General features: G+C 36.9%; 3 protein-coding genes across 3 annotated transcripts; 1 reads left to right on the forward strand and 2 right to left on the reverse strand.

The window, feature by feature from the left end:
- Positions 1-1,593: 1,593 nt before the first annotated feature.
- Positions 1,594-13,497, reverse strand: LOC306986178 (interleukin-17 receptor D). The gene is made up of 12 exons (XM_079589093.1): positions 13,259-13,497; positions 8,486-8,570; positions 6,989-7,147; positions 6,790-6,908; positions 6,469-6,592; positions 6,285-6,323; positions 6,040-6,185; positions 5,763-5,837; positions 5,466-5,532; positions 5,045-5,194; positions 4,248-4,420; positions 1,594-3,444 (listed from the first exon to the last, which is right to left on the reverse strand). Exons 1-12 carry the CDS (start codon positions 13,373-13,375, stop codon positions 2,929-2,931), a joined length of 1,770 nt encoding a protein of 589 aa, XP_079445219.1. The 5' UTR covers positions 13,376-13,497; the 3' UTR covers positions 1,594-2,928.
- Positions 13,498-13,993: 496 nt separating this feature from the next.
- fam50a (family with sequence similarity 50 member A) lies at positions 13,994-22,314 on the reverse strand. Its single transcript, XM_079588705.1, has 13 exons — positions 21,600-22,314; positions 20,831-20,915; positions 20,449-20,548; positions 20,097-20,242; positions 19,744-19,820; positions 16,541-16,607; positions 16,316-16,377; positions 16,134-16,210; positions 15,813-15,867; positions 15,421-15,469; positions 15,168-15,238; positions 14,681-14,791; positions 13,994-14,345 (listed from the first exon to the last, which is right to left on the reverse strand). The coding sequence occupies exons 1-13, from the start codon at positions 21,708-21,710 to the stop codon at positions 14,337-14,339; spliced, it is 1,020 nt and encodes a 339-aa protein (XP_079444831.1). The 5' UTR covers positions 21,711-22,314; the 3' UTR covers positions 13,994-14,336.
- On the forward strand, positions 22,252-26,555 carry tmed4 (transmembrane p24 trafficking protein 4). Its single transcript, XM_079588707.1, has 5 exons — positions 22,252-22,488; positions 22,986-23,086; positions 23,213-23,338; positions 24,560-24,706; positions 25,357-26,555. The coding sequence occupies exons 1-5, from the start codon at positions 22,344-22,346 to the stop codon at positions 25,504-25,506; spliced, it is 669 nt and encodes a 222-aa protein (XP_079444833.1). The 5' UTR covers positions 22,252-22,343; the 3' UTR covers positions 25,507-26,555.
- The last annotated feature ends 113 nt before the right edge of the window (positions 26,556-26,668 follow it).

Raw genomic sequence — 26,668 nt, forward strand, 5'->3', positions numbered from 1 at the left:
TTTTCCAGCCTGTCAAGAAGTATGTTGTGATCAACAGTGTCAAATGCAGCACTGAGGTCGAGTAGTACCAACACTGATAATTTGCCTGTATCAGTATTTAAGCGAATATCGTTAATTATCTTTATGAGCGCTGTCTCTGTGCTGTGATGCGATCGGAAACCAGATTGAAAATTGTCAAAGTATCCATTCGAGCTTAAGAATTTGTTCAGCTGATTGAAAACAACTTTTTCAATTATCTTGCCTATGAAAGGAAGATTTGAGATCGGTCTATAATTGCTTAATATAGTCTTATCAAGATTACTCTTTTTTAGGAGGGGTTTGACCAACTGCAGTAAGTCTACATGAAACATTTCAAATGGGATTTACATCCTTACATGGTGGCATTCTTCACAAGAAACCGTTATTGTAACAAAAATGGCTTGAAAGTAACATCCTTATGGTCAGTACGTGGAGTAATGTTCATGGTGATTTGTGTAGCTATCAGTAATGTTTTGGTAATTACTAATTTTCCAGTAGTTCCCATTTCTCATGCAGAATTTCCATCTCTGGTATAAAACACCTTAAACCAGCCCACGATGGTCCAGGCCAGGAGACTAGATAAGACCAGCAAACCATCTTAGACTGTTTTAAACTGTCTTTATGTATCAGTTTAAAGTTTAAACTGTTCCAACTCTGCATTTGTGCTTAGATTGTTCTTGTAGAAATCATGTTATTGTTCCAATGGGATATTATGCCCATTTACTCTTTACTTGTATAGCTTAGTAGAAATAATTTACTACAAAAAAGATTTCATTCATTATTTCATTCTAAATGGGCCATAAATATTACTCCACAATTCAATGTTTAAAAATAGCATCACTTTTCTGTATAACTCTGAAACTTCTTTGTTGGTGTTGCCAATTTTCTGAACAGCTTTGGCAAGATGTTACAAGATTTATAGGCAATGAAAATTATTATTGGTTTACTTTGTGGGAAATGTGTTTGGATTCCTTGACAACGATTCAAATACAAGAAAAACAATTGTATGTAATAAATTTGATGTTGTTGCCAATGCTTACTACGTTTTATATTCGTAAATCAAAGCTTTCTAACAGGGTCAGATTGTACGCCAAAGCAAAAAAGAAAGTCGAATAAATTAGTCCTCCTAGCTATTTACAAAAGCAATGGAAGTTTATTTGTAAAACATCATGCATTCATACATTTTCATAAACATTTTATGTAAGAGTTTATAGCTTATATTCTAAAAACAGAGATGTGTTACACAACATGTGTTTTTAATTGTGGCTGAATTTCCTTGCATTATAATAATATAAAGATTATGCATTAAAAAAAATATATATATATATATATAAAAGGCCTTGCATTATTATAATGTAAGACCAAGCACTGACATTTAGGCAGTTTGTTAAAAAAAAAAAATCCCTTCATGTTAGACAAACACAGATTGCTGCAACAATAACTAATACAAATCAAGATATAATTAAGGTAATTAAAAATAACACTTCATGTAAACAAATTACACAATTTAAGGTCATTCACTACAATAAATCAAACATTTCCTTGAACATTTTCTATCTTTTTTTTTTTAGAAAGAATACTGGGATTGCATGCAAAATACTAGGAATATGCACTGTAACATTATGTTTATCATTCATGAACATAAGCAGGAACTACGCAAATAAGGCTAAATTAATACACATTTGCATGAAAAAAATCATTCACAGCATTCGGCAACCTCACTGTACTTCAGGTTCCCTCGCATTTGTTTTTCACAACAATCTAAAAAGAGTCCCATGCTATTGAGATAAAGTTGATAGTGCATGTCTATGCAAAACTCCTGTGGGTGCTGTAGGTGGACGCTATGTGGTTGCCAAGGTGTTCTGAATGTGGTTGCTAGGGTATTCTGGGTACCCAATGATTTTCAGGTCTCCAAATATGGCTCAGATCCCGCTTTCACTGTACGTCGTTTTTATTGTTACATTATTACATTTTTCTACTCATGATATTACTTCACTGCACTATTAGATCAATTTTTTTAAATCAATTTATTTATTTTGATAAATTATTAAATTTATTTATTTTATATTTTTACACTGACCCCCCCTAGCATTCTCTTCCAGACTCCAGTTTGAAAACCGCATGCGCTTGGAAATACATAAATCGTGTGCAAGGCGAATTTCAAAGCTCACACACGTGCTTTATGTTAGCTGCATCCGAAATTGAATTCCCTACTATCTAACAGTAACAGATGGGCTCTGGTAACAGTATGTGACAGAAGTATGTTTGAATTGACAGAACTAATAAAAGAAGGCAAAAGGTACCCGGATGACCTACTACTTCTGGCGAGATTCTGAAGTGTGCATACGATGGACACTTTACAATCCCATGAGGTCACAAGGAGAGCATTTGTGAATGGCAGTGAAGTGACACAACTGAACTTGGTAGGTCACATGTTAATGATCGCATGAAATGCAGTAAATCCAGATTACATTCATACTACACAAACTCATACTAGAACATACTTTTTTACTGGCCGTGAAGTAATTACTTGTTCAAAAAAAGTACCTACCGAGAGAGAGAGAGAGAGAGAGAGAGAGAGAGAGAGAGAGAGAGAGAGAGAGAGAGAGAGAGAGAGGGAGAATGCGATTTCGGATGCAGCCTTATTAATCTTTTTTGTGGTTGTTGCACTAATTAGTTTGCCCACAAGAGGACAACACTGGCCTGGACCATTGTTTCACAGTCAGAAAAGGAAACCAAAAAAATAAAAAATTGACATCCCGTGTTGACGTGTGATTGTGTGAGGGGATTAAAGTTGCATCCCAAATGACGCACTACACACTATGCACTATGCATTATGTACTCTATGTAAAAAAAATCAAAGTATACTTTGGGGTGTGAGTGCATTCATCAATGCAGTTCTAGAGATCCTTATGAAATGATTGGAATTCCTACATGTTCCTCTTCAGTCGGCTCCTCAGAAAACTGTGCCTTGGCCTCCTGTATGGCCAGCTGTAGTGCAGCCCCAGCTGGGAGTTTACAGTACCCGCTTTCTAAAATATTCTCCACCTGTAGGTAAACTCCAGGCTTCTGCAAAGCCACTCCGTGAAGATGGGAGAAGAGCAACGGTAAGTCTTTAGTCAGGGTGTATCTTGAAGCGAGACCTAGTGCCGCTGGGATATCAGACTCTTGCGAGTACTCAAATATGGCCACCATGAATTTGGAGAGGTCTTGACCCAACGCTTTGGCACGACACAGCTCCTCTCCTATCATGGAAACAGTAGCTAAGGTGGTGTTCTCAAGCAGTTCCTCGTCCTCAGACTGGTTCTGATGGAGACCTCGGGAGCAAATGACCAGCACAAAGTCACAATCCTTCATTCTCTTGCAATGCCACCCCATACTGCCCTCCTCCATAATGTGCAAGGCCTCCCACAAGTCTAAATGCACCTAAACAGAAAAAGGAGAATTAATAGATAAAGAGTTGAAATAACCTTTTTTTTTTCAAGGAGCAATCTTGGAAAACAGTATCGACCAGTCGAGCCACGAACGGCGTGCTACGTGAGATGAACTGTGACTTAAACCTTAAACCTATCGACCAGCTCACTTAGCACGGCATTCGTGGCTCGACTAGTCGAGACTGTTTTCCAAGATGGCTCCTGCCAGTATACGCCTTTATAAAGTATCTTCTTATTAGGATAGGATAGATACTTTTATTCACCCCGAAGGAAATTTAAGAATTAAATTAAATTTAATCCACCTACAGACCCTCATCATGCTACCCTGTTAGTGTGAGGCTATTTTGAGCCTTGTTAGTGGTATTAACTAGCGATTTTTTTTACTTATATTCGATGCCCCCATATACTAGCGTTATAAGCTAATCTGTTTTAGAGATAAAACTCTTTATATTTGATTATCATGAAAACACATCCCAGAGAACGGTCGACTCTGTAACCATCTGTTAATTACCCCTAGGTTCATTTTGCGCCGAAATTGTCCTTTAAGAGCGCATAAACAATAGTAAAATAACACTGGAAAGAGCTAAATGGCAAAGAAAAAAAAACATTCTATTCATTATTCAAAATTTGTTTTTTCAATAATATATTACGTTCCAATTCATGAAATGTCTAATAATCTCAAACAAAATGTGTTAAGAGTTTCATGAAGCTTTAAAGATGGATGTGGAAACAAAGTCTTAAAATAACACAAATATTCTCAGCATGCTTTGTCTGATTTAATCCTAATCCACTTACTTGAGTCGCCATGTGCTTTTGCAAAAAAGCAGCCAGTTGCAACACGACTGTGACGTGGGCAGGACCATCATTACTTGAGTAGCAAATCAGTAGACGAGGGGGACGGGTGGTTTTGTCCAGCAAAACACACTGTCCTTCACCCAGTTTTTTGTCATAGTACTGTTCGATGATTTCTGACAGATAGGAAATAACAACACAATTGCCAATTAGTACAAACAACGTACATCTTAAGCTGGGTTCGCACTGTACGATTTTGGCCATTTGAGACAACAACAAAAAAAGTGAATCCTAAACGTTTACTCAGATCCTAGGGCAAAATTTGAAGTCTTTGATCACTAGTTTGACATCTTTGCAGACAGCCAATTAATGACCTTTACCTCAGGCAAAATTATGTCAGTCTCAGAAGATTTGATGCACAACAACCACCAATTCAACTAGTCACTGAACGTGTCACGGACTTTTAACGCGTCTTGACTGCTGTACAGTCTGACATTGATGACAACTGAGATCCTACAGTGTGACATGGCTCACAGAGGGGATCATATCTGTACAGTCTGACAAGCAACAGTCGTAAAGAACTATTATAAATCATACACTGTGTAGGCTACCCAGCTTTCGTTGGCATTCTCAAAAACACCTTTTAAAATTCCCAAATTAATTTATAGCCCTGCTTTGAAAACGAAATATTCAACATGGATAAAGAAAGAGCAGAACACGTGTTGCTTAACAGTTGTATCACTGACCAGTATGTTGTTAATGAAGTATTATCACTTATCGGTTTGTTATAAAACTCGAACCTGGTCTCATTTTGGTCTGGACTTTTTTCTTCTTCAGTCTTTTCTTGTAGACAATGGTGAAGGTGAGCACTGCGGTAGCAGCAAGCAGGATTCCCACGGACAAGAGCACCATCAGTGAAGGGCTTTCTGTGAAGTGGGAGGTCGATGGCTCTGATCGTGAGAGGGTAAAAAATACCAAACCGATTATGACATTGAACTCTTTGATAACGTAATTGTTTCAATGGGTGTTGCCTCTTTAAAAGCTGCCTGGCATGTTGCTCCACAAGCCGTTTCTGTACACGCTGAAGGCTAAGCATTGTACACATAACAAAGAAATTAGTTTTGCCTTCAGTGTGTACAAGAAACTCTAACATGTCCTTAGTTCAAATTGTTTTTTGCTGAACGCGTTTTTTTTGTTGTTTTTTTGACAGTTCAACTTTACCTTTAGAGCTATGTTTAACTACAACAAAGAATGTGTTCCTGACTGCATCCACGACATCAGCAGCAATCTGGAGGGAAGAATAATATAAAAACTACTGAACATGTGATAAGAAAAAGAAACTTCTGGTAATTATATATCTAGAAAGTTACAGCAAATATTTGCAGAAGCCTATTGGCACAGACTTTTGAATGTCTCTGAATGGTTTGTGTGCCTGACATAATTTGATCTCTCATTCAATAATACAGAAAGCTAAACAAACACACACACACCCATTTAATCTGAAGAATGACGACTCACCTCACAGCTGTAGTTTGTACCTGCTTGGAGATTCTGCAAACGGTGTGTGTGATGTGTCTTGTTGAGACTGAAATCCTGGACATCAGCAAACATTCCGATTTAATAATTATCAGGTAAACGTTTGAGAAATTGTTTTCATTTCATATTTATTTAAATGATCCCTAAATAACACAGATTCATATTACACTTCATTATATAACAACAATATCTGTATTCTTAAGTCTGTATTATAGACGTTATTAATGTTTTATTTAAAATATGTTTTTTTTAAACCCACCGGTTTGATGATTGTGTAATTTCGTAGCCCACCTCCCAAACATGATGAAAAATACTGATGGATTTTAAAGTTCTCAGGTGCAAGGTTAAAGGTCACATAAACATCCTGGTTCTCCTGGTGGACCTCGACGTATCTGGGATACCAGTCTATAATGAATGACATGATATACATGAATGAACACATCAGAGGACCATATGCCATGATCAACAGGAACACAGAAGACACGTGATGGCTACAACACTCACCTTTCTCACACTCTTCAAGACCATTTTTTTCAGGACATGCTGAAAACACACATTGTAAAGTTTATCACAACTCAAGTATTTGTCAACTGATTCTCTTAATGTGCAGCGGTGCAAGTTGTCAACATTGTTAATGGCTATCAAACTAATTACATGGTTTCTTTTTAATCAAAAGGGAAGCGCTTACTGCGTGTGAAAAACTTTTCCTCCTTATATGACTTGTCCCACCGCTCAGGGACGGGCAGCGCCATGACAGTCACGACATACTTCCTATCCAAAGACAGATTTGTGAAGGGATCGGAGTGATAGATCTGTGAAAACCATCAAGAAAATTACATGATCTCATGACTTCAGGAACTACATGGTAACTCAAAGTTAAATAAATACGGAAACAGTAAGTTCTTAAAAAGATTCTAAAAGCCCTGTTTTTTTTCTTATTGTTTGAAAATATATTACACTATTTAAATGCTACCTAAGGTGTAGTGTTTTTAATTTTTATTTTACATACCCTATGTGCATGTTCAGGAGTGAGGGACAGATTGGCACCCAGGAGAAAAAGCTGACATGAGAACTGAGATCCACCAAGAGCCTGAAGGGTTACTTGAAATCCACGTAAGAATGCAATACCTGTGTACATCAATCAAATAATTAGACATATACAGAGGGGACGATAGATAGATTGAACAGCAGAGACTGACGATCATTACCGTATTGGCTTGGGTTCCATGACACAGTAATGGTATCATATGTTGGATCTTTATTGGCTTCAAACTCGATGTGAATATTTTGTGGTGGTTGAACATAATGCTGGCAGACCTCTGGGGTTTCCTGGCCTAGAAAAGAGTGACAAGGCCAAGGTACGCAACCTGGCCGGGGAAAGGAGTTACCATAGCATGGTTGACACCAGACCCTTCTCAGTTGTAACTGAGAGTGGGTCTGGGGAAGGTTCATTCACAAGCCTATTTCCAAAGGGGCGTCACCAACGGACGTCGCTCAAATGCCTCTGGGCGCAATTGGATAGACCTAAAACCAATCAGAGCGATCGTCATCGTGTGTGATTGGTACCTCAATTTGGAAACATTGGAAATGGGCTTGAATGGGCTCTTGGCCAGACGGACTTGCAGAGCAAATCTCAAATTTTCCGGAAGTTCGTCAGGATTTTCCCAGGCTTGAGTTACCACAGTTACACTAAATGAGCTCTTGTTACCTTGATGAGCTATTCGTACCTAACATGATTCTTAAAATGGTTTTCATTACAAATGAGGTACACTGTCGAAAGCTAGAGAACTTTGAGATAAGACAACGTTAAAAACATCCGAGAACAAGAGAAAGGCACTTCGATTTACATAAGACATAAAATCCTAACATGCTAGTGTTGGAAAGCAGCTGAAAATGGAAAATCATACATATATACAGATTATAGTTTTGTTCAAGGAAAGCCAAATATGAGGGATTCCTGGAACTGCTGCGAACAATTATGGTGCAAAACAGCTTGTCTTGTTTAGTGAAATTACCAGAACAATTTAATCCAACAAAACAAGAGAGAGTAATGATATACATCACGCAACCAGAAACGTCACTGATCGCATAAGCAGTTCTAAATAAATAAACAATTAAAGATCAGCACTGATCACTGTGAAAGGAACATTCAAACACATTTCACATGTTCTCATTTAGTGATGCAGTGGATGGATTACAAAATGTACTTTTACTGGCCGCATAAAGCACGCAAAGTCAATTAATTCCAGATTGTTTGAATTGCAAGTTCAAGTCAAGTTCTGATTCATTTAAAGCTTTTTCTCCTTAAGCCTATCATCCTGACAAAGGTAAAACTTCAAACTCATCTCCAGTTGAGTCGTTTATACACTGATCATTAACTTGGTTCACAGTCACGTTTGTCCATTTTGAGCAGTGTTTTTTTTTTTTTTTTTTGATAGGGACAATGCTCATTGATCAACAAACAAGTTACTTGCTGTAAACAAGCCAGAGTTAGCTACAAGTACTTGTTTCCATCTGTTGTCCCTGGTTCATACAAGTTTTCATTAAAATGAATTTCACTGGCTGAAAGCGATCCCTTAACTTCTACTTATTGATCAAAAGCTTGAACCTTTACAAAGACCATTGGGTTTTGGCAGAGCTGGATTATATTGTGTCATTAAAGGTCTATAGGGGCGTGCTGGACATAAACAATAAAATTGACTTACTTCCAAACGGGCTGGAGGAGGGAATTCTGGGAGATATTTGCACATCGTCTGCGGAGATTCTGCAGTATTCACAACTTGGGTCTCCCTGAAAATACACATGGTCCACTTTATAAAATAAGTAGGGAAAATATGAAATATTACAGATTCTGCACCATTTCTAGGCCACTAATCAAATGTGTAACACTGACCTTGTAAATTCCTTTGTACAAAGGGCCATATTTCTTGCTTTCTATTATCTTTCTATATTATTTCTAACTTTTCACTTAGAAATAATATAATTTGCAATTTAAAACACAGAGTGGACTTGGCTTTGTGCTCTTTCAGAACTAGAGACACACATCCAAACTTTAATCGAGGATAGTAAGAACGCAAGGGCTTTAGATACTGCTTTGGATGCGACTAGCTTAGTGAACTCTGTACTTTGTTCGGTTCCGGCTGTAGAGCCCGTGAGACGTAGTAGTCGCAGGGCATCCACCGCTGTTCCATTCTGATTACCATAACAAAACAGATTCTCCCCACTCAGTGAAACACCCTCTGAGAATCATGTGGAAAGTGCCCTAGTTTTTGGCTATTCTATTTCACACAGTGGTGGGCCGTCAGGGCCAGCAAGGCCTTCTCTGCTGGCCTAAACATTATCAGAATCACTGATATTATTATCACTTTAATATATATATTTTTTATGAATGAGTATTAAATTATTCCCAATAGTCCATTCTCTTAATTTCAGAGCTTTTCTCAAGGTTGCGCTGCTTCCAGTAGTGTATATTTATTTTAGCACTTTTATCCAATCATATTTCAGGTGTTGCCAGGGTCAAATATATCTGCCTCGAGGCCTTCAGAAGCGATAATGCAGGCGCCTGTAGCATAAAATGAATGGCAATGAAAGTGTTGCTTTAACCAATCAGATAATCAGTCAGATTTAATCAGCCAATCAGATATCGAGTTGACTGCACCGGGGCCATCTAGCAGGCATACAATAACGTAAGCATGTTCACGCCCTTTGATTGGATGGTCAGAGCGTGTACTATTATTACTGGTAGTCAGAGCTAGCTAACCGCATCAGTAGCGAACTGTGTAAACTAAAATATATTCCTGTAGATTTAATAGTTTTTCAACCCACAAATTAATGTTTCTTTCCTTCCTCGACCACCAGCAGGTTCAAACCTACCGGAAAAAATCCCTTATCCAGCCGTATTCAGCTTACGCAGAGTCACGGATCTCTATCGATCTGTCCGGGTAAAAACAGAACTGACTGCAATGTAACGTTATGCCAGGACTGATATGAAAGGCAAAAGTCCCGCTGATCTCATTGATATCGTTCAAAAATCTGTGTGAGAGCTTGTGTCGGCTGTAACGTTACACATCGTCATGTTTTGCGGTGTTTTCCCGGTTTACTGCTTCTGTCGAGAAGACACTCTCAGCACTAAAGCCAATTAAAACTTATGCCAGAAATACGACGGGACAGACTCGACTTTCAGCACATTAGCCTCAATGGCGATAGGTTGTTGGGACTGAAACGCACAGAAAACCTGTACAACCAAGTAATTTAGGTCTTTTTGAGGAAAGAAATTAGGATGGATTTTGTGTAAAAAAAATAGTCAGTAGTTTTGGAGAGTATAATGCATTTTTTGCCCCCGTTTTTGTCCGTGCATAATATTTTCTTCCTAATTTTTCTTGTAAATTTATGATCGAAGCAACTTCTTTTTTCAAACATTAATACTATTGTAACCATTGAAGGATAAAACAAGGGAGGATCCGTTTCTGAATTTATAATCGGAATACAAGAACCACTGTACACTAACACAAAAGCCGAACTCACTCGCTCGTTTCTCTCTACCCAGCCTTTCCCGAACTCACCGCATTAACCCTATAGCTGCCGGTGCAAAATAAAAACAGGAATTACTCTGTTTTTCGTTATTAATTCAGGTTGGACATCACTGAAGGCCTAGGTGTGAAATGCACGGCCCGCCACTGATTTCACAAAACGTGAAAATAGAGACACCTGCAGCCACTATAGTCACATGTTTGCCAGGAGCCAGAGCACCTGACATCAAAGCAAATTTAAAAGTGCTGGCTAATGCAAATCGTACATTTTCAAAAAATATTATTATTATTGCTGCGGGCCCCTTCCTGTTCGCCATAGTGATGAGATGCTTAGTAGACTGTCCTCACTCAATGGCTGGCTGTCTAAGTGGTGTCCACAAAATAATATAGGGTTCATAGACAATTGGAAAGTTTTTGGGGCAGTTGTATGAAATAGGACATACAAAAAAAAAATCCCAAACACATTTAAGGGTAACATTTTTTTTGATGTTCAACAAGTAAAAATATAGATATAATACAGATGAACAAATGATAAAGCTTGGGTTGCTGAATATTCGATCCCTTACTTCAAAAGCACTCATTATGTTAATGCTATGATTACAGATTATAACCTAGACATGTGTTTGACAGAAACCTGGCTAAAACCAGACGATTACATTACTTTAAATGAGTCCACCCCCCAAGATTACTGTTATAAAAATGAGCCATGTCTGAAAGGAAAAGGGGGTGGTGTTGCTGTAATCTATAGTAATATCTTCAGAATTACTGAGAAGTCTAGTTTCAAATATAATTATTTTGAAGTGTTGGTGCTTAATGTAACATTATCTAGTGTAAATGATAAATCACGCTTAACATTTATACTACCTACGGTATACAGGCCACCAGGGGACCATACAGACTTTATCAAAAATAATTTGCTGATTTTCTATTAGAGTTAGTACTGGCTGCAGATAAATTCCTAATTGTTGGTGATTCTAATATACATGTAGATAATGAAAAAGACGCATTGGGATTGACATTTAGAGACATTCTGAACTCTATTGGAGTTAGACAACACGTGTCAGAATCAATGTTAATGCCGTCAAAATTCTGCAGCAGAGCGATGACATCTCAGATCATTATCTAGTCTTGAGTATACTCCATTTAGCCAAGGTTGCAAAGCCAACTCTGTGTTACAAATAAGTTATAACTATCACTTCTGGCTCTAAAGATTGCTTTATTAATAATATTCCTGATCAGTTTCAACTCCTCAGCATCCCAGATAGCTTAGAAGAGCTTGATATTGCGACAGAAACTTTTTGCTCTCTCTTTTCCAGCACTTTAGACACAGTTGCTCCTTTGCACTTAAAGATGATTAAAGAAAATAGTCCAATGCTGTGGTACAACAAGCCCACTCAGACCCTTAAGAGAGCAGCCCTAAAAATGGAGTGCAACTGGAAGAAAACAAAACTAGACGTTTTTCAAATTTCGTGGAGAGCACGATTGCATACATAAACGCCAAAAAACCCCCGCTAGATTTGCTTATTTTTCGACTCTTAGAAGAAAACAAACACAACCCTAGGTATTTATTTGATACAGTGGCTAAATTAACAAGAAATAAAACTTCTACTTCTGAAGTTTCCAAAGAGCATAGCAGTAATAGCTTTATGAACTTCTTTACTTACAAGATTGATAATATTAGAGAGAAAATTATAACTATGCAACCGTCTACTACAGTATCGCATCAGCCAGTGCATTGCAGTGTCCCTGAGGAAAACTTCCATTCATTCGTTGCTATAGGAGAGGAAGAATTGTCTAAACTTGTTAAATCATCTAGGCTAAATAAACACCATGTATGTTAGACCCTAAGCTACTGAAAGAAAGGCCATACCGGCGTGATGACTAAGATCTTCAACCATGGAACTGTATAATATTCAGATATTATACAGAAAATAGTTCATTGGCCAGAGGAGAACTGGCGCCCCGACTGAGCCTGTCTTCTCCCAAGGTTTTTTTGTTTCTCCATTCTGTCTCCTGAGGGAGTTTTGGTTCTTTGCCACTGTCGCCTTTTTTCACCTTTGTTGCCATTGGCTTTTGGCCTGCTTAGTGGGGACATTAAATTTAACATTTAATATTCAACAATAATATTGATCTGCCTGCACTGACACCATTATATGAGAATGAACTTAGCTGGACGATGACATCACGTATTTTTCCAGAGTGGCTATATATATATATATATATATAAATTAACTAAATTAATAACTTTTACAACAAAAATGAAAAACATCACTGAACTTAAGTTGGACTGTGACACTATTTTCTTCTGGAAACAAACTTTGTTGAATTATTTTCCTGTTATCTCTGTAAAGCTGCTTTGAAACAATCTGTATTATAAAAAGCACTATATACACGGTAAATAAATGTGACGTACAAATACCATGATTCATGCTATAATCAAACTAAATAAAGCAGACAGATACTGAAAAAAATAATGATCTTTATGTACCTGACCTGAAGCAACCAGAAAAACCAGATATAGTGAAAAGGCTAAACATCTTAAAGAAGAACGAGAGAGAACGAAAGGAGCAAAAAGAACAGACACAGATGAAGATCACTCTGGGAGAATGAGTGTGAGCAACAACAAAATTTTATGAATTTGATCAATTTGATGGGTGACCAAGAAATCATACACTTTTTACCTTCTTTTATGAAAAATAAATAAATATAAATCCTAAACCCTTATTTCCAGATGCATATTAGACTTTGAAATTAAGATTTTCAGTTGGGTCTCATTGGGGATTTTTGAGTTTCAATTTATATTTATTGTATGGTTAATTGCATAACCATGACCAAACCATTTATTGTGTATACCATAATATATACACACACACACACAGTTAATAAAATTAATTTAAAAAACTAAACTTATTCCTTAAATGCTGATACAGTCAAAGTATGAAGTCTTACCCAGCGGATGCATTCAAGCGTGCAACTCTGAGGTCTGTAAGATGTTTGTTCACCATGGGCGCCGAGGGACAAACTGACCAGCAGGAGCAGATCCAGGGTCAGTGTGGGTGGCCACATCCCGCTCCCTTTACCTGCCTGAAGAACACTGAAAACTGCCTTCAAACCCCAACACAGCTATGTCCTCAAAGCAGATAAGCCTTTACAGGTCTCTTGAAGAACTAAAGATCAGTTGAGTGGAAGCAGAGGGGGTGGAACGGCAGGGGAAGGGAGGAGGTAGGCAAAGGGTTGTGAGTGAAAACAACAGCAGTTGAGGGAGTGGTGGCCTGGGGGAAATTCTTTTGACAGAGGCTGTCAAAATCCATCTGCTGTGCCACCAGGTATTTAACATGATTTACTGTTTGAAGCTGCCCTTTCGGCTTAAATGTGCAAATGGAATAATGACCTTAACTCACACCACCACATATTCCTGCAGGACTAACCAGCCAATGTCCAAAAACAACATTCTGCATCTGTGAAAATAGATTTTGTTCATTTTAATGCAGTCCGACAAAACACACCATGAGAGATTGATAGCCTGTGGTTTTTACGTGACTTTGCTATCTAGCGTTTGATTTTCAACGGGGGTGGTTTCGTTCCAGGAGACTACAAATCTTTCAAAACTTGAACAATAACAATCTGTGCCTGTAGTAGCGATGGAGCAATCATAAAATGATTCAACTGGAAGACATACAAAGGTACATAAACAGGGAGTTTATTGTTAAATATGATTCAATAGATGATTGAAACACACGACGGACTATATTTACAATCAAGAAAGCAAACATCAGTTGCGATAACAAAAAGATGTGTCAGGTTAGTTGTGTGCAAGATCCGACTATGAGAGTTTGACAAAGAATGTTCACGATCGGCCTCGGTTTAGACCTCATGTTCACCTATATACACTGAAAACGTGGGTGCAAACAGTTATAGATATTCAAAAATGCTACGCAAGATAAAGCATTTTGCTGCCTGATGTCAATAAAACCAACAAAACAGTAAGATGGTTCAGGAACTCTGTACGTCTCGTGGATGTGGCATCTCACCGAATCTGAAAAGCAATGCAAAACAGTCTGTAAACATGCCATAAATCCAACCAAAAGCATATTTTTCACCCCAGTAGACCCATAACACTGGCATGATTTATTTGTCCTGACATCTTGTTTTCATCTATAGAAAACCTGTATAGCTGTTCATGGAGCACATCAGTTTTTGGTTTTGGTTAGGACTGTGTCATGATCATATACGTCAAGATCACAGAGCTGCTTTTATATGGTTCTACCACTAAACATGTGGCTGTGGGAAATTTTAGAGACTATCACTCAACCCAGACCATTTCAGTGTCAAGACTTTCAACACAAGGACTTTAGTGGAAAATATACTCACTGTGTATTTGTCCCATTTTTTTTCGGGGTCATAAGGCTCCCAACGGCTGGCAGGGAAGATGTGTTTGTTTTTTTCATACCAGCTCCTCAGCACCACTTTTCCTGCATGAGACTGGACAAAGAAGCACAAAGAGCTTTGAATTTAGCCGGAGCTCTATCAAAGCTGACTGGCTTCCATGCAGTTTCAATAGTTTTAAGAGTCAATGTGCATGTTCACCAAGAAAACATTGTGTTTACAAGTTTCCATGTTGCTACAACTAGGAAAAATGTGTCGCTGGTCGTTCAAGGTTTGTGGCAAGACACTTAATAATGTGTAAAAAAAAAACATATCCTGGAGCACATATGCTAATTTGCTTCCGTTTACAATAATCATATCTAATTTCAAATTCACCTGTCCCAAAACATCACATTTACATGCAGGTCTCTTCCTTTAAACTTGTGTGGTTCTTGCCCAGAATATAGACCAGACATTATGCTGACATTATTACCTCATCTTTCTCAACTGTGGCATCGTTCACCAGACGAATGTCTTCGTGCACATCAAAATTGAAAAGGGGCCCTGAAGAAAAAGAGGAAGGTCTCAATTCAGCACCAAAAACAAAGATACAACACGAAAATAACAGGCTAATGCTAAATATAATCAGTATTATAAAATATCAGAGAACAGTCATGTGTGCAATGCAGAAGCCACTTGGGAACCTGTTAAACTAAATGTGGTAGTCAGAGGAAGTAGGAACTTACCACTTTTGCCTCTTGCCTTTGTCACAATGAAATCATAGAAACTGTGGTGCTGAAAGAAAAGCAGATCTGTAGTAAGTGAGAGATTTTTTGAAAGGGCTATAAAAACTATAAAATTAACTATAACAACTGTGATTTATTACCACCTGTCTGTGCAATCAGGGAAACACTTCCTAAAATGCCCTTAAAACATTGTAAAGCAGTTTACGTTGTAAACCTTGTACATGCTCCTGTCACAAAATCTGAAATTTAAGCGATGTGCATTCTTGTACAGAATAAAAGTGCATTGTAAACAATGACAAATCTTGCAATGATTTAAGACCTAATTGGTCTTACAAATGAGGGTATTTACAAGTATTAACCTTTACAGTTGTGTTGGGGGAAACTTTACTCACATGTGGGATTATCAAATCCTCTTTAATGTACATTAGATGCTCCACTCCTGCTGATCTGAAGGACACAAACAAGCTTTAATATGATCTCAGTTAAGACCAAAAGCCCTCACTGTCTTGATTTTGTCCATTGACTTATATTCATCACTGATATATATCACTGATATTCTGAGGAAAACTTGAACTCAATTCTGAAGAAAACTAACATGTTTTTGTAAATGAGTGTGTATGCACGCACACGCGCACACACACACACTTCACTATCTTCTATGTAGTAAATCTAGGAATGTTTTTTTTATAGCAGTTGACCATGAACGCATTTACCTCAGCTCACTGAAGTCTTTTCTCAAAACTTCCAGGGCCCTTTGGAGAAACTGCTGAATTGTGTTGCCTTTCTTCATCTACATGGGTGCATACACAAATATTAGTATAGTATAGTGTTGAGCACGTAACATCTTGGTCATGTAGTTTTCTTAAATTAGGAAATCTGATAACCTGTTCTGTACCTTGACAGTTTTTCGATGCCCTGAGCCATCCCAGTAGCTGAAAGTTATTTCAATTTCTTCACCTAATAAAAACAAAGACAGGTTGAAGCACAGGTTTGTAATATCAAAGATCAAAATATGACTAGACAAGTTGAAATGAATAAAGGATTAAGTCAACAGATTCAACTGCACTCTTGGCCAGGTTCAGAGATATCAAACAAAAGTTTGGTGATCTTAAAATCCTACTTTTGATCTTCTCTTGTTTTCTTTCCCACTCCTGCCGGAGTTCCTCTCTTAAACGATTCTCTTCTTCCTGAAACACATTTTACTCACAATTACACATACAAAACATTGCGTTCACAGGCTTTCTGGTACATTTTTCAGAAAGAAACTTCAACTTTCAGAAAAGAAACATTTTTCACATGTGTATAGCTGCTAAATTTAGCCAACTTCGGAGTACACTGACATACAGACACGGACTACAAGCCACAAAACTTGTGGAGTCTTTAAAACTGTTCTTTAAAAATGGACAGCATTATGAGATTGCAAAATAAAATAAAAATTTAAGGGCATATCAAAGAAGCTCATATATACTGAAGATAAAGCACACACACACACACACACACACACACACACACACACACACACACACACACACACACACACACACACACACACAGAGAGAGAGAGAGAGAGAGTGCTAATTCCTCTCAAGGATCATCTAGTCACTTATTTCACAATCTCTTAAAAAATCTCTTTTCAGTTTCTGAAAACAAGCCAAAGCTTTTTAATAAAACAGTTGATGCATATATATGACATAATAGTTCATATATTCACAGGATAAATGCAAACAAGACCTTCGTGACAAATGACATGTAATCTGTCAGATCTAAGGATCTTAACAGTCGACACGCCTCATTGGAAACTGACTGGAAATGCGCCAAAGTAGAAAAAAACTATCAAATACCATAATACTTGTGACTAGTGTTGTCAAGGTACAAAAATTTCAGTATTCGGTACCGATACCTGTGAAAATCCACGGTTCTCGGTACCAATTTCGGTACCAAAGCTAATTTAGATTAAATTTGCATATATTAAAGTGTATATCCATTTGTTAGATAACATTAGATAAAATGACCTAACAATAGTTATACACTGAAGCAATTATTCTCCTTGGGGTAATTTAAAAATGTAACCTACTAATACATTTTTAAAATCAAAAGTTATATCTGTTCATGAACAATCAAGTGTTTGTATTAAATAACATTCACAAACATACATTAATGTTGTAAAAATATATTGTTCACTCAATGTGTTGATGTTAGATAAGGCATAAAGTAATGTTAATGAATGGTATTGTAATGTTACCAACTAAACAGGAGATAAAACGTGTTTTGTTTGACTTGACTGTCCTTTTATTTAATCCAAAACTGCGTTTATATTTAAAAGGCATTTTAAACTAGATACAACCGCACACGATACCACTTTAGGGGCCGTTCACATATCGCGTTTTATGCGTGTGCAAATTCAGTGAGATCAACAGGTCATGTGACAAAAACCAGCGGCCTTTCCGTAACAACATGGAAAGCTCGGCCGAACAGCTGATCATCGCTGTACAGGGCGGCTTTTTATTTCTCATCTCAATGAATATATCTAGTAGTAAGGCTAATGCAAGGGCTAGAAATCAATACATTATTTGATGATACTTCCTCGTCATCATGGAGAGCGCAGTTTGCACCGCTTTCTCCTTTCCACAAGCGCGTGCTTTCCCGTTGCGTCTGCCGTTGCTATGCAATCATGAACAGAGGCGCGCCTGGAAAACGAATTTGAACGCGCAAAAAAACGCGCTGTGAACGGCTCTTTCCTCCTTTCTTGTCAACAAGTGGATTCAGAGAAACCGCATTAGCAGCGCCGCCGGTCGCAATGTCTCAGTGTGTTTATGAAGAGGACGCAACTGTGCACCGTTCAAACAGCGCGTCAAGAACCGGATTAATCCGATACTTCGGTACCACCGGTACTTAAGAAAAGCTGGTACCGTAACCATTAAATTTTTTTAGTACCGAAATGGTACCGAAGTACCGAGTCTTTTGACAACACTACTTGTGACAGTTGACAAATTTGGTATGCAGCTTTGTAATAAAGCTCAGGCTTGATGTCTCAATGTGCAAAACACTGCCCAGAAGAGGCTTGTTAGGGGGGTGCGAGACGACCACCATTCAACCCGAAAAAAGTAATATAACCATTCCAATGACTCCGAAGCGGTTCAAAAGGTAAAAAACCTGCATAGTTCACCTTTAAAGGTGCAGTAAGCGATTTTTGAAAAACGCTGCTGAAAAGTGGATCGGACTGAGCATCAAAACACACTTGTAGCCAATAAGCAGTAAGGGGCGCATACACTCATGGTGGAGGAGGAGATAGAACTCAGTGCACAAGACAGACATTAGCAGAACGACTACAGAAAGACAGAGAATATACAAAAGAGGAAAAGGCCAGTGGAATATAACTTTAAAAAGAAGGGTTACGATCAGGACCCGCGTTAATATCGGAGAAGCTTTCCAGCGCTGGAGAGACCCTAAGGAGCGGGAAGGCCTGAAAATGGACACAGAGGTTGCTTTATTTCTTCTTCTGTTTATTTATGCGTGAATAACATTGGTTTTGCTTTGTTTCACAGAATTAACAAATGCTGTCCTCTGCTTGAATATACTCGTGTTTCATTGTTTGTTAATCTGCATTAACACCCGCCAAATGCGGTGAATTTCAGCAGTAGCTTGTAACGCAGAAAAAAAATATATATTGATATTGAGTTATTGTCCAGCCCTAGCTACTTATTGAGCTAAAACAGTAAAATACACATAAAATAATGTCAAAATGCCCATCTTGGCGAGTTTTCATGTAAAGACAGTTTTAAGTGAAAGTAAACAGTTGAGAAAGAAAATGCATGTGTGGTGTGGCATGCTCGTTTTTTCCAGGCCACAGCGAGATGAAAAAATAGTCAACTTTTCAGAACGCCGCAAGCGCTCTGCAGGTCATGTCACAAGAACCAACTGAACAGTTTCGGCCTTTCTGTAACGATATCGAAAGCTCAGCCAAGAATAGACAGACAAATAGCTGATCATAGCTATTGCTTATTTTTATAAATATATCTAGTAGAATTAATCATTTCTGTTTCTCATAATTTGGCCTTGGCTGCAGTATATTTTTTATTCTAAATGTGAATAACGTTTGCGTAAGTAGTTGTGTTGGGGAATTAAGCATCAAGATAAGCGTTTGATCCCTTTGGGTAGGGCCGTGTTTGTTTAGGGGATTTCAAATATCAACAGTGTTTCCCAGAAATCGCTTACTCGCACCTTTAAACCAACAACCCTGTAAAACTGTTGAATATAAAGCTGTGCATGTGTTAACAGAGCATCGAAAGAATTAAAAAAGATTTTTTTTTTTTTTTTTAATACCTCTCTGTCCCTGTCTGGCAGGAAACTGGTGTCCACATCTGGGTTTTTCCCTAGTTTTTTCTTTTTTACAGGTATGCCTGTTTAAGACAATGACATAAAAAATCACAATTTCATTAGTGTTAAAAATAAATAACACATTTACAAAAATCTATAAAAAAAACTAAATTAATGAAATCAATCTATTAAACTTACACTGAATCACTATCAAATGCACTTTTACTTAGTAGTACAACTTTAAAATGCTGGTTAGAAATTAAGAATATCATTATTATGTGCTGATTTTAATCTATGCACTAATGTTGTGTATAACTTTGTTCCACTTATGTGGAAAATTGGCAAGTAAAATGCCATACATATCTCCTCCTCAATTTCCTCTTCCTCCTCTTCTTCTTCCTCCTCCTCCTCCTCTTCCTCTCCTTCTTCCGGATTGAAGGATAAACTGGCAATCTTCCTTTTCTGCTCTTCCTTTCTTTTCTTCTCCTTCTGCTTCTCCAGTTTCCTACAATAAGAGACCAAACATTCACACAGAATTGAAGAGAAAAAATAAACAAAGAAAAGCAGGATGCCTGGAGGGCGCAAAGCAAGGATCTACAAAAACTTAGCCTTAAAATCTTAAAAGATGGTTAAATGATTTAATTAATTCATACAGAGAAAATGACACCAAGCAGGAGAGAAGCAAAGTTCAAATAACTGAAAAGGCCTTACAGCTGTAGCTCTTTTGACTGCTCCTTCTTGGCAAGCTGTTTCTCTCGTTCTTTGACCAGAGCTTCCTGCTTCGCTTTCATGTCATTAAGAGTCACCAGACCTGCAGAGAACAAACACATCCTCCAATCACAAAGTGATTTAATACACAAATTAAGCCTGCATGCATAAATTAAATAATTCCGAAAAAGGTTGTACATTATGGATAAGGTTTGCAAATCCAGATGGGAGATGTAACTAAAGTAAATGATAATCAAATGACAGCCCTAGTCATAAGAATCTCTAACCCTTTCTGATAAACTACAAGCTACCTCACTCATCTAAAATTCATCACAGAAGTATTTTAGAACCATAACAAGTCATTTCATTTTTAATGCTCACTTACCAACAGTGCTGGACTTGAGCTCTTGCTCCACAGCGTCATAATGAGCGGAGAACTTTTTATCAATGTTGGACTTCACCATGTTGTCCTGGAAAGGAGAAGGTGAATATAACAATATTCATAAATAAAATAAAAAATCTACAATCATTATAGTTCACCGATGATTAAAGATCAGTAGTTTACATACTGTGGTCTCAAAATAGTGTTTTATCATTTAAACCTGGCTTGAAAGGTGTTTTAAAAACGTATCTTTAAAATAAATTATATTTTGCTGGCTATACAATGGCATGTCATACTTTTTAAGCATAGGATTTTTTTTTAAAAAAGTGTGGAAATTTTACACGCACATGATTTACGTCTTGATTTGACTATGAATCTTCATAAATGTAATAAAAAATGCACTTGTTCACTAGTTTTTAACATCATGTGCATATATCATGCATGCATGTATGTATGTATGTATGTATGTATGTATGCATATATATATATATATATATACGCACACAAAACTAATTAAGTTATATAAACTGTCATCACATCATAAAGCCTTCTCGTGTGACTGTATACCGTATAAAAGTGTCAATAAGCATAACCATGATGTTCTGGGTTAAACAATATGTAACGTTAATATCCTAAACAACTGGATACTACAGTATACATTCCACACACTTTTGAGCTTGCATATATTTATTGGAGGCATATCGTGAGGACAGGTTGAGTGGTCAGTGTGTTTATGTTTGTTTGTTTGTTATTCTGTTTCGGGCTCACTTGCCTCTGCTATCTTCTGTTTCAGCTGCTCGAGCTGTTCTCGCTCTCTTTCTCTCTTCTTCATGAGCTGCATCGCTCTCCCCGCTTCACTTGCCGCTCCTTTATACTGCGCCATTGCGACTCTTTTTCAAAAAACTCAGAAAAGGAAATGAAAACACTGAAAAAGCGAGACAACAACTGAATTCAGTGAATAAACAAACGAGAAAGTTCTCGACTAAAGCACGGGCGGTTGTGTGGGTAATTTAACGCAGTACTGCTTCCGGTTGATGCGTGAATTAACTACATTCCAAAGTAAAAGTCTAAACACGCGTGCCTAAAAACGAGCATAAAATACATTTATTATCAATGCATTATTATTTAATTTTAATTGCTGTTGATGATAACAATTATAGTCATAAATTATATTATATGTTATGTATGAATTCATGTTCATACTAAAATAGTTTAATTTATTTTTTATGTACAAATCCCTTTTCAAATAGTATCAGTAATGTATTTTACATAGAAATTCAACAATAAGTATACAAACAAATGAGATTTATTTAAATATTCCAACATAAATTCTAATATTATTTAGATTGTTTTATTAAATTAATTAATAAACTAAGATTTTTAGTTTCTTTCTTCAGATAAACGTTTATGCCACTCGTGAACATGGGCGGACACTTCAGTAAACAAAAGCCCGTGTTGAGAATCGAGTGATTCTGCAATCGATTCTCAGCCCTGGATTGAGTGAGGGGTGATTTGGATGGAGATGAAGGCGGTGGTGTCCTGTGCCGGGCTTTTGCTTCTATTTGCGTGGCTTTCTTCAAGCCAAGCCCTTTATTTCCACATCGGAGAGACGGAGAAGAAATGTTTCATAGAAGAAATACCCGATGAAACCATGGTGATCGGTACGTCCATTGTCCAATCTGCTCTCTGTGATCGGTTAGCTTTGTCGGCTAGTTGATTCATCCATCAGGATTTATCAGTAGAAACATTCACTTTTTATCTCATTTAACACACTCAATGTGAAGACAGCTGATATGAAATCAGATTTTAGGTATGGATGTGATTGTGTGCATACATCTGTCCAAATGAAGCAGGGCTTTGAGTAGATCAGCATTATCAAGGATGTGGCAGGTGCAGGATCCTGCTTGGGTACCTGAGATACAGGTGCAACCAGTTCCTTTCAGCCAGCAGCTACAGCCTGGATTTATCGCTTGTTTATAGTAATAACAGAAATAACAGTTATAATGACAGGAGACAATGCATGTATATTTGATTTATAATATCCATACTGCATAATGAAATAATAATAAGATCCTGTTCCTCTAATAATTATGTTTGTCAGTTTTTGTGTGTGACACAAATGAACATATTGTTTTGGGTTTTATTTGTGTGTTTTCAGGAAGATACAGAACACAGCTGTGGGACAAACAGGCTGGCTCTTTTCTCCCGTCCACCCCTGGTTTAGGCATGCACGTGGAAATCAAAGATCCTGAAACCAATGTAGCCTGTTGTTCTTTATACTCTACATTTCAAACATCTCTGCTATATAACAATAAATAGGGTTATATTTGGCGACTTTACACAAATGCAGATGCCAGTATCACATTCTCTCATTGTTTGTTTCAGATCATTCTGTCCCGTCAGTATGGATCAGATGGACGTTTCACCTTCACGTCCCACACACCAGGCGAGCATCAGATCTGCCTTCACTCCAACTCCACCAAGATGGCACTGTTTGCTGGTGGAAAACTGGTACGACTGTAAAAACCGACGGAGCAGCAGAGACATCTAGAGATCAGTTTAAGTGCTGAACACAAAAAAAGATATTTTGAAGAATGTCGGTAACCAACCAGACCGCATTGACTTCCATAGTTGTTGTTTTTTCATACTATGGAAGTCAATGTTTGGTTACTGACAATATTTTCTTTTGTGAATCAGCAGAAGAAAGAAATTCATACAGGTTTGGAACAACTTTAGGGTGAAAAAAACTATTTATTCATATTTTGTCATTTTAATTAATAATTTAGATTAATACGCTGTCCGATATGCAATCTCTATATTGAATAAATTACATCCAGTAATATTTATGTCAAATGCGTTGTTATTTTAGTATTACTTATTTATATACTATTATAGTATTTATTCATATTTTGACATTTTAATTAATGTAATAAGCTGTCCAATATGCAATCTCTATATTTAATACATTACATCTGTTAATATGTATATATGACAAATACAGTGTTATATTAGTATTATTTTTATACTATGATAGTATGTATTCCTATTGTGACATTTTAATGAATAGTTTTGAGCAATGAGCTGTCCAATGTGCAGTCTCTATATTTAATAAATTACATCTGTTAATATTTATGACAAATGCAGTGTTATTAGTATTCTTTATATACTATTATAGTATGTATTCATATTGTGACATTTTTATTAATGTAATAAGCTGTCCAATATGCAATCTCTATATTTAATAAATTGTATTTGACATGCAAGCATTACCTAATGTAGTGTTATTTTAGTATTATGTATATACTTATTTATTATATTTTAATAATTTGCTTTAATTTATGCAATATATATTTTTAGTTTATGTTCGAGTTTTAGTAATTTTGCTGTGCTTTTATGTGCTTTTTCATTACATAATTTATTTTATTTCTGTTTTAGTCATTTTAGTACTTCAATTATTATTATTTTATATCCGTTCAGTTTCAGTTCTAATTTTTGTTGTATGTTTTAGTTTTCCATCTAATATTTCTGTTTTATTTTATTTCAGCTTTGGTTCAGTTAAGAAACTGGTTTTGAATAGTTTTACTTCACAATAACAACACTGGTCAAATACAATATAAATATGGATAATTTTCAAGTTTTGAGATTACATCTAGATATGAGAAAGTCATTAATTTCAATATAATACAGTATAAGTTACTGAACATTAACATGTGAAACCATGCTGTCTTACAGAGAGTCCACTTGGAGATTCAGGTTGGTGAGCACACCAACAACTACCCCGAGATCGCAGCCAAGGACAAACTGAGCGAGCTGCAGCTGAGGGTCCGACAGCTCCTGGACCAGGTGGAACAGATCCAGAAAGAGCAGAACTACCAGCGGGTGAGTTACAGCTGCAGAAACTAGTCTTGGTTTATGGTACAGTAGGGTTCTGTGTGCTGACTGGACAATTAAACTTAGATTTCCACAATCGCTGGAAGCAGGTGCCTGCTCAAGATGTTTAAAATTATTTTGGGCATCTGAATTTTTCTCATTTTCTCAACTTCCTGAAACTCATCCATTGTAGTCTTGAGTTTTCTTCTGGGAAAGAACACGTCACAATATTCCTTTTTTAAATAATTTCCGCCTTATAATCTCACAGTTATAGTAAGGGGTGTCGCATTTCTTAAATTCGTGCAAAGCGGTTGACCAATCACAACGCACTGGTCCGGCCGTCCAATCAGAGCACATTGTAATTTTCAGAAGGAGGGGCTTCACAGAGACCGGAACTAAACAGAGCGTTACAGAAAGGCTGAAAAGAGAGGTGCTGCAACAATGTCAAAATTTAGTTTTTTGAACATTCAAGCATGAAAACCTAGCCTTCTGAAAACCTTCTAGTAGACCCCAAAAACAAAATCAAGACTTAAAGACTAATAAAAACGTGATACTAGTATCTCAATTATACCAAAATAACACTGTTATCTAGTTGTCAATGTTAAATCATACAGTATCCAAATAGGTTGTATTGCACTCACAAGAAGTTGTTTCCACAGTATCGTGAGGAGCGCTTCCGTATGACAAGCGAGAGCACAAACCAGCGCGTTCTGTGGTGGTCTATCGCTCAGACCATCATCCTCATCATCACTGGCATCTGGCAAATGAGACATCTCAAGAGCTTCTTCGAGGCCAAAAAGCTGGTGTGAAAAGCAGAAAGCATTTCAAAGACACTAACCCATTTATTGCCGTTTGGTTTCTCAAGCATGGAAATACCCAGTGCTTCATTTCACGGTTTTCTTTTTAAACTCAGTTCGGTCCAACATTATCTTCGACAGAGCTTTGAATGAAGTCTTAAACATAATTCTGCTCTATACCTGATACTCATTTATCATAAATGAATCATAAATGTCTAGAATGGTGTTCAAATGACTAAAAAGTGTGATATGAAGTGATGATCATTATGGGTGCATGGAAACTACTGTTGACTTTAAGGTTACATTACTGATAAATGTGAAGAATCAAGCCAGCTAATCATTTAAGCATTTCTAAACGTTTTTAATATGTATATATTGAGGTGTGTTGAATATTTTGGTAAATTTGTGGCTTTATTTTCCTGTTCTATCTGCTCTAAACACTCTCAAACTGGTTTGATGTTCATGATCTTGAGGGGAAATGATTCAAACAAATTGATTGTATCTTGCATAGTAGCTGTTTAGACCAAACATTAAATCCATATTTTAGGGATTTTCTTTCTTTTAGAGACTTACAAAATGTGATTTTTGTTGTTGTTGTTCTCAGTGTTCTGTTCCATGCTTTATTTATTTACTGCATTGACCAATATATTGAAAAATATAATTCCAGTAGCTACAATGAGCAGGAATGTCTGTAATTTAATGAAAACTTTTGGTTTTCTGGGTTCTTATTCAATTTCAAGACTGTTGTTTATAGGGTATTTGGACATTTTTGTACTGGCTTCTTACAAGTACCAATTTATAAAAACGCTGGTTTGCATGACACACAATGCCAAAATCCTCCATGTAAAATGTGACAAGTTGAAGGTTATTTAACGCAGTCTCAAGTGTCATTTAAGCTTTGTAATAAACTATATATCTGTGCACACAGTGTGCATGCACATACTTACCTGTATGCTTGGTACTCAGTTAAAAACCATTGTTTACATGCATTCATAAACATTGTCTTTGTATTTTAGTTGGGGTTTTGATGTTTTTCGAATTAAAGGTTTTAAATTGACAAATATTTTTGGTCTTCATGAATGAGTGGCTTAATGTATTTCACTTACCATAGGACAATTTTTATATATATATATATATATATGCATATGCATACACTACCATTTAAAATGTGTCA

The sequence above is a fragment of the Phoxinus phoxinus genome, assembly GCF_949152265.1.
Source record: "Phoxinus phoxinus genome assembly, chromosome: 18".
NCBI classification, from domain to species: domain Eukaryota; kingdom Metazoa; phylum Chordata; class Actinopteri; order Cypriniformes; family Leuciscidae; genus Phoxinus; species Phoxinus phoxinus.

Bases quoted from the DNA above. Each gene is read 5' to 3' on its own strand.
- LOC306986178 (XM_079589093.1), bottom strand. From the start codon at position 13,375: ATGTGGCCACCCACACTGACCCTGGATCTGCTCCTGCTGGTCAGTTTG. The intron at 8,571-13,258 runs GTAAGACTTCAT...GTGTATTTTCAG, and splicing joins CGCTTGAATGCATCCGCTGG to GGAGACCCAAGTTGTGAATA. The intron at 7,148-8,485 runs GTAAGTCAATTT...TTCCCCGGCCAG, and splicing joins CTCCTCCAGCCCGTTTGGAA to GTTGCGTACCTTGGCCTTGT.
- fam50a (XM_079588705.1), bottom strand. From the start codon at position 21,710: ATGGCGCAGTATAAAGGAGCGGCAAGTGAAGCGGGGAGAGCGATGCAG. The intron at 16,608-19,743 runs GTATTAAAAAAA...AATGTGTTTCAG, and splicing joins TGCCAGACAGGGACAGAGAG to GAAGAAGAGAATCGTTTAAG. The intron at 16,211-16,315 runs GTACAGAACAGG...GCACCCATGTAG, and splicing joins GGCATCGAAAAACTGTCAAG to ATGAAGAAAGGCAACACAAT.
- tmed4 (XM_079588707.1), top strand. From the start codon at position 22,344: ATGGAGATGAAGGCGGTGGTGTCCTGTGCCGGGCTTTTGCTTCTATTT. The intron at 22,489-22,985 runs GTACGTCCATTG...GTGTGTTTTCAG, and splicing joins CGATGAAACCATGGTGATCG to GAAGATACAGAACACAGCTG. The intron at 23,339-24,559 runs GTACGACTGTAA...GCTGTCTTACAG, and splicing joins TGTTTGCTGGTGGAAAACTG to AGAGTCCACTTGGAGATTCA.